Source organism: Tamandua tetradactyla, chromosome 25, assembly GCF_023851605.1.
Source record: "Tamandua tetradactyla isolate mTamTet1 chromosome 25, mTamTet1.pri, whole genome shotgun sequence".
Lineage (NCBI taxonomy): Eukaryota > Metazoa > Chordata > Mammalia > Pilosa > Myrmecophagidae > Tamandua > Tamandua tetradactyla.
In genome coordinates this window covers 32929701-32940716 of record NC_135351.1, presented here as the reverse complement: position 1 = coordinate 32940716, position 11016 = coordinate 32929701, and the positions used below count along the sequence as shown (strand labels likewise).

General features: G+C 38.6%; 1 protein-coding gene across 1 annotated transcript; it reads left to right on the top strand.

Annotated features, from left to right (window-relative positions):
* Positions 1 to 1223: 1223 nt before the first annotated feature.
* On the top strand, positions 1224 to 2144 carry TAAR2 (trace amine associated receptor 2). Its single transcript, XM_077143613.1, has one exon. It carries the CDS (start codon positions 1224 to 1226, stop codon positions 2142 to 2144), a length of 921 nt encoding a protein of 306 aa, XP_076999728.1.
* Positions 2145 to 11016: the final 8872 nt, after the last annotated feature.

Here is an 11016-nt window from a genome sequence, read left to right as displayed (position 1 = left end):
GACTTGCTCTTCACTAATGGGTCATCTAGCTTTGGACTCTGTCCCACCTCTGACTGGGCTGGGGAGGTGCCTCTCAGGCTTCCTGCTTGGCTGAAGAGAGTGATGCTGCCAGATCATTAGGGGTCTGTTCTGGTTTGCTAGCTGCCGGAATGTAACACACCAGAGACGGATGGGCTTTTAATAAAAGGGGATTTATTTCATTAGTTCTTCAGAGGAAAGGCAGGGGACTTTCATCTGAGGTTCCCTCTTATGTGGGAAGACACAGGGTGATCTCTGCTGGCCTTCTCTCCAGGCCCTTGGGTTCCAACAACTTTCCCTGGGGTGATTCCTTTCTGCATCTCCAAAGACCTGGGCTGAGCTGCGAGTGTTGAGGTGAGGTATGCTGAGCTGCTTGGGCTGTGCTACATTGAGCTCTCCCATTTAAGCACCAGCCGATTAAATAAAACACTATTCATTACAGCAGGCATGCCTCCTAGCCGACTGCAGATGTAATGAGCAACAGATGAGGTTCACGTACCATGGGCTCATGCCCACAGCAACAGAACTAGGTGCCTTCACCTGGCCAAGTTGACAACTGAATCTAACTACCACAGGGTCCTTAAATGGTTCTTCCCTTTCAAAATCTTAACATGAAAAAAACATCTCAAAGCAAGATGAATAGAAGAGAAGACATAGATGAAATGGTTTCTAGATAAGAACCTCCTAACCCCACAAGGCAATCAACCCCATCAGTTCCAATCTGATTATATATTCTGAGTTCATTTGAGGAAGAAGTGCATGCACTATATAATAGCTGCCTACTATTTATATGGCAGATCAATTATAATAAATTCAACAATAAACTTGTTTCTTTTTCTTTCTTTATTTGCTTAATTGCAGGTCCTGGGATAAAGTAAAAGCTCACTAAATGTTAATGGATTAATTTGAATGAAGGAAAGTAAAAACTAAATTATAATCATTTAGTTCATTGGGTTAGCATTCTATGAAATTACACATAAAGTTTAAGATAAATGGGAAGATTATAAATATCTCAGAATAAATTATCACCCTTGAATTTTCCGTCTTCCTTGAGGTTTTCTATGAATGAATGGCAAAAACAGAATTGTCCATTTTCTGACAAAATCTCCTGGGTTCCTGCTTTTCTTAAGGAAACGGTCGATTGCTCTGAATATGGAAATGCATCTTGCCCAGAAAACGAAAGGTCACTGGGTATCCGTACCTCCATGTATGTGTTCATGACAGGAGCCATATCCATCACGGTGCTGGGCAATCTCGCCATGATTATCTCCATCTCCTACTTCAAGCAGCTCCACACACCAACCAACCTCCTCATCCTCTCCATGGCGGTCACTGACTTTCTCCTGGGACTCATCATCATGCCGTATAGCATGGTCAGATCTGTGGAGAACTGCTGGTATTTTGGGCTTACCTTTTGCAAGATTCATTACAGCTTTGACCTGATGCTTAGCATCACATCCATTTTCCATCTTTGTTCAGTGGCCGTTGACAGGTTCTATGCCATCTGCTATCCTTTACATTATTCCACCAAAATGACCATTGCGGTTATTAAACGGTTGCTCCTTCTCTGCTGGTCAGTCCCTGCAGCGTTTGCATTTGGGGTGGTCTTTTCTGAGGCCTACGCAGATGGAATAGAAGGCTATGCTCTCCTGGTGACCTGCTCCAGTTCCTGCCCGGTGATGTTCAACAAGCTCTGGGGGACCACCTTGTTTACGGCAGGTTTCTTCATGCCTGGCTCTGTGATGGTGGGAATTTATGGAAAAATCTTTGCCGTCTCCAGAAAACATGCTCGAGCAATCGATAACTTGCCAGAAAGTCAAAATAATCAAATGAGGAAAGACAGAAAAGCAGCCCAAACTTTAGGGATAGTGATGGGTGTTTTCTTACTATGTTGGTTTCCCTGTTTTTTCACAATTTTATTGGATCCCTTTTTGGACTTCTCTACTCCTGCGGTTTTGTTTGATGCCTTGACATGGTTTGGCTATTTTAACTCCACATGTAATCCCTTAATATACGGTTTCTTCTATCCCTGGTTTCGCAGAGCGCTTAAGTGCATTTTGTTAAGTAAAATCTTCAGCTCACATTTTCATAATACTAATTTGTTTACTCAGAAAGAAAGCAAATAGACCTTTTCTGTATGAATGAATCAAAGCAAAAAGACTGAAACTTAAAAGAGTGAAATCATCTAAAATATGTTTGTGTGTGTGTGTGTGTTTGTGCATATGATTTTGGTTAGCATGAAAATCTCTTAGTTTCTAAAGCTTTAGGAAAGAAGGAATTTTCCAATTGGACCAAACTCCCCCTCTTAATCCTTATCAGAATTCTTTACACATCCAGTACTTCCAGGTAGAAGGAAAAAGAAGAACATGAGAAAAGTAAAGAGAGGACAGGAAATTGTGAAAAAAGGTAGGTGGGATGAGGACGATACACAAAAGCATTTTGACTATTCCAAAGGAATTGAAACACAAGCTGAGCTTGGGAAACACTTCCCCATCTCACCACCTCATATATCTTGGGTGCTATTTCCATTTACTTCTTGTCCGTTAGTGTCTGATCCGATGTGTTTTAAAACATTAATGCAATGAAAAGTGACCAGCAAGTAAATATGGAGATCAAAATTTTAAAAAGCCATACTCTATCAGAAATCAGTTATTTGTTAGATAAGAGTTAAGCCTCTGCTACATTTTCCCAGTGTGAGATAAAAAGGCTGTAAATTAAAGAAGAAATGGGAAACTATGTAACTAAATCCATAGGCTCCACCTTAGCAGTTAGCAATTTTCTATTTTACTAATCCAGAGAATTATATTCAATGCCTTCCTCTCTGCCTCTGGATCATCCACTTTTGTGTCACTTTTTGATGACCTGATTACTAATAAAGGGAAAGTATCTACAAAAAAAGTTTTATTCTGAACCCATCATTCCCTTCTGTTTAAAATTTATATTTTTGAATAATAAAGTAGTAAGAGGGAGCAAAGAAGAAAACTAATGCTTCTGGGGGGTCTCTGGGTCCTAGAAACTTTATATTTGTTATTTTGATCCATTATAACTTCCGAAATCAGTTTTGTGAACTGCAGTCAGTGCTATGCTGTTAAGTGATTAACACCTGGCTCTTCAAAGCAAAAACCCTAATTTGTACAATTTGACCATTTCCAGGATGAAAAAAAATGTCCGTCATATTTTCTGAGCTACAACTGTAATATCAACCTGCTTTCCAAATTTCTGAAAATTGAACAGCCAATTCTCTTAAGTGGGTTTGAGTGGTTCCTGTATGCACTGACTGCAAACAGCATTTTTAACAAAAAAGCAAACTGGAACAGAAGGAAATAGGAAACAGTGTAGTGCCTCACTGGCAGTGAGAGCAAATACTATGAAATTTTTCTTTCAGTTACGTATATATGTGTGTGTTTATAAATGGAAGCAAACTGTGTTTCATTGCAATTTTCTAGTTTAGTTTTTCATTTATATGTCAATAAACAAATTCACTTTTTCTCTTTAGAGAGCAATTTACATGATGGCCCACATATGCCATAAGCATTAAATTAAACAGTGGCAAGTTAGCAGTCGGCTCCAGCATCAGTCTGACCTGTTTGCCCAAAGATCGGCCCAACATATGTTCCTCGGGCTGCCTGGTGCCACCCTGGCTGGCCTGGCAATAGGTAACCCTATGGCCTATGGGCGCCCCATACCCTCTAGGATGTAGGTGGAAATGGTTGGTCTGGAGCATCTTTAAAATGGCCTGACAGACTGCAAGTACAATATAACAAATGGGGAAAGTGATTTTCTAAGAAGAGAGTAATTAAAGGCATGTTCGATTACGAGAACTAATCTGGTATGTGGGATACTATTGAGTCTCTTTGGTAATTTCTCCTAATGAAATGATGATGCTTACACTGTTTCTGTGTTTCAAAACAAACACACATAAACACACACACACACACACTCACCCTTCCTATTTTAAAAAGTCAATTGCTAAAAAACGAGTAGAATAGATTATAGCCTTATTGTAATTATTTTGAATTGATAGTTATGGAATTTACCTCAAAATTCATTAATATATGACTGTAGAAAATAAGATTAAATATATCTGTGTAAGGTGGCCCATTGCCATTTGTTGAAAAGAAGTTTATGATGCTTCCTACGTTTTACAGAGCAATGATGGTTTTTTGTTTTAAACGCAGGTGCTTGCAGACAATATAAAAATCTAACAGCCTTATGTGGCCCATTGAATTTATTATGATGCTGCTTCTCTCTTTCTAGTAGAATCCTATTCATATTTAAAAGCATCACTCAGCCCCTCTGTAGCATTCTGTCCAGCTATGCCCCTCGGATTGAATCAGTTAATTCCCTCTGTACTTTTTCATGGCATTTTTTCATTTCCCAATTTAGTCATCTGCCTGGTTTGCTAGTAAAGGAAATGGAGTGGTCCAACCTCCTCTAAAATTATGCCTTCCATCACCCAGCCTGCTTTCACTTCCCTGGGATCTTTACCCAGAATTTCACAGCTCATTACACACAAGGAAGCTGAGGCCGAGAGAGTAAGTGATTTGCCCTGGATTATACAACTAATTACAGAAGCAGGACTGGACCTAGTCTCCTGTCATCTCATTCGGTGGTTTCCTAAGCCACACGATATGTGACAGTTAATGGGCTTTTCTTTTTTTTTCCCTAAGAATTTTAGTCAAACTGGTGCAAATCACAGAAGCAAAGATCAATATTTCCCTCCTATTCCAACATCTTACTACATTCAGGTATTAAAATATTAACAGAAACCTTTCATGGTTCAGACAATTATTCCTCATTTGACTATTAGTCAACACTTCATTTAGGCTACACGTCTATTAATTTTTAATATCCCAAAGTTTTGGCATCATATCTTCCCAGATTGAAGCCCAAATCATCATTACATCAGAGATGAAATTGCTGTCCTTCATTTGGAAAAGAAGAAACTGCAAATTATCTGGGACATTAAGAATACACACAAACTATTGCAATATTCCTTTTAAAAGAGCAACTCCACTGGGGTTACAGTTAATTCCCCTCTTGGAGTTTCTGGATCTGAATTTTCACTCAAGTTCTCTTGAGAGCAGAGATAAATTCATATGAATCAGATATGTTAATCATCTACACGAAACTTTCCAGAATTTCCTGACCTCAAACCTGCAAAGTGCCAGAAGAGACTCATCGATTCACAACCAGCTTTTCAGGAAAGGGAAGGTACTGGGTTAATAAAAATAATCAGAAATGTAACATCCTTTTTTTTTCCTTACCTTTATTCTCTTCTTCAGAGAACTGAACAGTAATAATTAAATTTTACAGAGAATCAGAAATTGTTACAAAAGGTTGAAATAGAGAGAGTAGGGGTTGTTTCTAATTAAAAAATTCTAACGATAGTCAAGTGAAAGAAAAAATTCTAATTTCTCCATAAAAATTTGTCTGGTATTTCTTCACAGTGGCATATAAAAATGTTTTTGCAAAGTACAAGAACTATGCAAGACCTACTTAAGTAACTAACATATTTATGCATTTCAATAATGCTAAAATGTACTTTTCTCTTTGGTATTATATCTTGATAACAAAACACTTGTGTACTACTTAATCCACTGCCATATATTACATTTTTGGTACTTCTTCTCCTTGCAAGCAGCATTTATTAAGATAATCTGTTGCTTTTGTTCCTCGAAACTATTCACTGACTTGACAGAAGAGTTCCTGAAATAAAATGCAGTTTCTCTGCATTCAGGAGTCTTCTCATATTCAACGTGCACATGACTAACACAGCTATCTGCTAATATGTAGATTTGGGATGGGTCTGAGATTTATCATTTCTAAAAATGTTCCCAGGAAATGACAAGATGGCTGGTCTATGGCTCATGTTTTGCTTAGCAAGGGCTAGAAGGGGGACATCACAAGCAGCTGAAGCCATAGACTTTCTTGTTGCCCGAACAAATCATAAATGAACTCTTGCCCATTAAAGGAAGTGATACTGGACTGGAGCCAGAGGCCTGGGCTATAAAGCTGGTTCCAGCGTTTAGTTGAAGTAGCTACCCCAAGATGGTCATTATTTCATAGACAAAGAGCACCTGGGAGGAAACAATCAGCATGAGCTTGGCATGCAATTCAGAAACTTTAAGACAGCCAGAAACTTTTACTAGCTGGGTGCCGTTTCTTTGGGGGGTGGGGGTGGGGGTAGGGGGATTATTAGCTACTTTCTAAGTAGTATTTGCGGATTTCCTGACATTTTAATCTTCCCCAAAGAAGATGTTGCTAATATCATGAGAAGAGGTGCCTATGGACAGGTGCTCATGATATGCTGGGATGAACCTCTTGGAGTTTAATTCAACAAGCCATTCACTGCCATGCGTGAGGCTTGGTGTGCTAAGTGGTATAAAGGTTACAAGATTAATGGAACGTTAATCCTCATTCTTGAGAAATTCACAATCAAGATAAGGCCATTTGGGAAAGGGCGCTGCTCCAAGTACAAAGCAAACAAAGTATTTGAAATCATAGCTGTAAGATAGCGTAGTGAAATCCCCTGTGTCCTGGAATTTTGGCCCCTCCAATAGTCTATAATTTTATGAGATCAACTTCAACTGGGAGAGTCAAGAAGGACTTTTGGAAGCAAGTGCTATTTGATTTGAGCCTGGAAAAGCAGAGATGAGGGGCCTGGCAATTGGGTAAAAAAAAGTGAGTTGGTCAAGCCAAGGAGGTGGCATTTGCATGGCAACCTAGTGGCTTTCAGTGGCCAAATGACTGGAGCATTATCTGCTGAAGGGAAGAAAAAGTCCAAGCAGGGGTTCCATAGGGACAGATGCTGAAAAGACACCTGGAAGCTGCAAGGTGCAGTGTTTACAGCAGATAAATCTATTGGCTTTCTAGCCCAGAGGTATTTTCTTGACTGTTGTGTCCCCCCAAAGTGTAAATGATAAAAGATTGGTTTAGAGTCATTCTTCCTGTTTTCCCCACCCCTAACACATTCATTGATACTTAGTTTTAGTAGAGATTTTTCTCTTCTGCTTGCTTTCAACTAATGGTACTATTGGTAGCAAATATGATATAGATGCTTGTTTTACTTTTCATTCTCCATTCTCCCTGACCTGTGTGTGCATTTACTGTCATTTAAAGTCACAGGTACTTTTAAGAAGACAATATTTGTGGGTTGCTAACAGCCACATGCTTTTATAAGGTCTACTTATGAACTGTGAGTTATTTAGGATAAATCAGTCCTTTGTGTGTCAGATATTATTTTTTTATATCATGATGTACAAATTATGACAGGTAGCTATAAGATTTACAGCAGAAATATTTCCTTGTTTGTCTTAGCTTTCAGTGCTATATTTCAATACAGTCAGTTGGTTAGCCCCGAGATGGGTTCCCAAGTAGATTTTTTTACTACTTAGAATAATAAATTAGAAATTAAATATGTAGCCAGAGGGGGAAAAAAAGCAAAATTTGCCTAAATATTAAAATTTTTGTTTATTTTTTCTATCATATATGTATCATTTACCCATTTGTAATAAGATACTATTCCAAATTGTGAAATTGCTCATGAAATTTTCCTATCACTTTGTTGGCTTTATTTTAATGTTTGATTGAGACTTAATATAAATCTGCTCTTTGGATAGAGTTTGCTTTTAGTCAAAGAATGATTTCACAGCTTTAAAAACAGACTTCATATTTCAGACTTCGTAGTTTCAAATACGTTTGAATGGATTATATAAAATTTGACACTATTTTCTGACCTGCAGCTAAAGGATGGAACAATCACTGTTAGTGTTAATTCCAGATCAGAAAAATAGGCACTGGGTTATATAAAAGCCCCTTCTTTCCATGTGGCATAGCACAAACAGGCATTCAGAAAAATTTATGGATCAGAGAAGCTACTTTGAAATTCGCTGAAGTTCTCTTGAGTAGTCACCTAATCCGCTGAACTCTCTGGACTTTAGTCTGTGAAGTATGGAATCATCAGAATATAATGAAAAAACAAAAGCACATTATTTATGGACAATATCCAAATGTGTATCCAAATGGGAAAACTTTAAAATTCTCCTTTCAGTACATTTAATTTGAGTCCGTATGTTATGAAATATAACACTAATTGCCCATATCTTCCTTTGCTAATTCTTCCTATCTGAAATTTTTTAATAAAAATAAGGGAAATTATAGGTTAACTTGCTTCATATATTTGTACACACATACATAGATGAAAATGGCAATTCTAAGTTTTTTACATGAAAGGTTCTGTCCTAGAAGAGAAAATTGTCATTCTAAGTCAGTGATTTAGTGCTTTATGTATAGTATGTGGAAATACTTGCTTCTTTTTTGTTAAAATCATGGATCATGAGTTCTATTTATACTGCACTTTATTTGGCTTTCATAGTTTAAGACTTTGAAAATTAGACTCTGAACCTAGAATTTGACTCCTACTGAAATAAATGTGTCGAGTCTACCAAATTTTCTCTTTAATAGGCATTAACTTCTTGAAATAATCTTGCCCTGCAAACCAGACCCTTTGCAGATGTACGTGGCTGGAGATATGTGGAGCTTATTCTCAGTCAGTATTTGAAACTTGTATACACGTAAGTACACACAGTAGAGATTTGATCTCACCTTGAAACACCTCATAGCAAATCCCCAGTCCTAGAAAACTGGAACAGTGACTTGTACACAATGCCCGTCTGAGGTTGTTTCTAACGTCACGGCTGTGATCCCTAAGATAATGTGGGGATGGCATGAGCAGAGAGTCTCATGGGTAATTGTCCTTTAGCCACATCCATATTCATCAACTAGACACTGTACAAGTTTAGTTGTAAGTCTGTGCTCTCCAATACAGTGTTTTCTTTCGTTTTTGAGGGAATGGTCCTTGCACCTGGAGGAAATGTCCCCAGGTGGCAGGTGAGGTTGCTAAGCTTTGCATAATGGACAAAAAAGAGCCAGCATAACCCCACTTAACACATGCAGACATTAGGAGACATGTGCTAGTGGCAGCTTAGCTCTTGTTCACTAACATCATAGTATCATCTTTAGTTCTCTTCTCACTAAGCTAAGGGATCTGTGAAACTGTCCACAGCCAATCTCTCGGTTCTACCGATCTGCGTCTAGACCATGCTGTTCTGGGAGGGATTATTTCACAGCAGCACAGAAGCAATTTAGTTCCAGAAGACACTTCCCTGCACTGTGCTACTGGAATTTGTCCATTCCCTTAGAGAGACATTTCCAGTACGTTGATTCAATTGCTTTTGTTGGAATAATGCAGTTTTTTTTTAGAGGAAACTACCATTATCTATTATTTATTGGTATATTTACTTATTTCCTCTAAAAATATGTATCGAGTGTCCATTACAAGCACTTAGTTAGATACTGAGAATTCAAGGGTCAACCAGAGACAAGTTCCTTTCCTCATTGTAGTAGATCAAAAAGACTTGCCTTCTCTCACCTGCTGTGCTGGAGACCCGGGTTTGATTCCCGGAGCCTGCCCATGCCAAAAAAATAAAAAAGAAGATTTGCCTGGTAAGATGTAGCTGTTGGTTAGAGTTTATTTTAAGAGATAAAGGCAAGAAGAGTCAAGGTGTGAGAAAGTGAGCATTTAAACACATTTAAATTAAATTTAAATTTAAATTCCATTCAACAATTGTCTATTGCATGTTATCACTTGTGGGCTAAAATAGGGCACTTGCTAGGTGTTTGCAACCTGTCCTTGGTGAAAAACAAAGAGAAAAGTGAAGCAGTGAGTGTAGGACCATGTATACTGGAGAGAAACCATGACTACTAATTATCCACACGCCCTAGCACTGGAATGTCCTATTGGTGAATCTCGGCTTTAACCACGTCTTTTATTCCCCATGTCTTTTGCATTTTGTTTTTTCACTCGTCCATTTTCTAGACCTTTCTTTGTGAAAAGAGTATTCTACTTATTTACAGGATAATTAGTTAAAACTAATAATTTTTCTGTTACTAATATTTTCCAGACTTTCCAAGCTGAAAGGCCTTGTAAGGCTCATCTAGATCAGTGCACCTCATTTTACCGGAGAGCTCACAGCCAGCTAGAGCAGAACCTGGGTGAGGAGAAGACCTTCCCATTCCAGGGTCTTTGGAAGTAAGTGATGTAAACCCCTAACCCAGAGCAAACTAGGGAGTCGGGTGGACAGTTAGCCCTAATAGGGGCCCCCAAAGACTTTCCAAAGAGAAACCTTGCAGTTGCTCCTCTAGCTAACTCAATCAAACTCCTTTGTTTTAAGATTCTTTGTGTTTTTCCTCAAGAAAGACTGAAAGAATAAAAGGAACGATGAGTGCCTCTGGCACTTTGTGGTCTAGAAGGAACCTTCTTTGTGCTCTTTATTAGAGCCCTAAGTCAAAGCAGCTTGAATAGATGAACTTGCATTGCAAAATGTAGGCAATATTATAAGCTCTGGTTGGGAGAATCTGACTTCAGCCCAGAACATCTCATATGTCTGATTCTTCCAGGGTGGAGCCTTTCTCTATCCCACTAAGTAGACGTCTTGCTTTGTCACAGGCAAAGGATCAAGCTTCTCTAGAGTCTCCCAGTGAGCTGTTTTTCAAGGTAGTGATATCCCACAGTAATTAGTAAGTCACATGAAATGCACAATTGAACCCTTGGATTTATGTCAGTTTCTCCACCCTCTCCTATTCATCCCACTGTGACCGATAGGTGTTGCATGAGATTTGACCAGTCTGGGCTAAGCTTGGGCATGGATTTTGTGATCTTTATGGGTCATTCATGGATGGAGCATGTGGCATGCTTCACTACTCAGAATCTCATATATGTAGCAAGACTAAAAAAATCCAGGGAAGGAGAGGATGGGAAAGGAGGGAAGAGGAACAGAGAGGGAAATAATGGAGAGTAGACAAGCTGTGAAACTCACTGACCAGGTGCATGGTTGAGTCCATCAGTACCTGGGTTTTGTATATTTTAATAGTTATGTCATTAGTAACTTTTCAAACATCTGCAAACTTCTTGGAAATGAGTATTTCAAATTAATG

Excerpts from the sequence above, each read along its gene's own strand:
- TAAR2 (XM_077143613.1), top strand. The coding sequence starts at position 1,224 with ATGTATGTGTTCATGACAGGAGCCATATCCATCACGGTGCTGGGCAAT.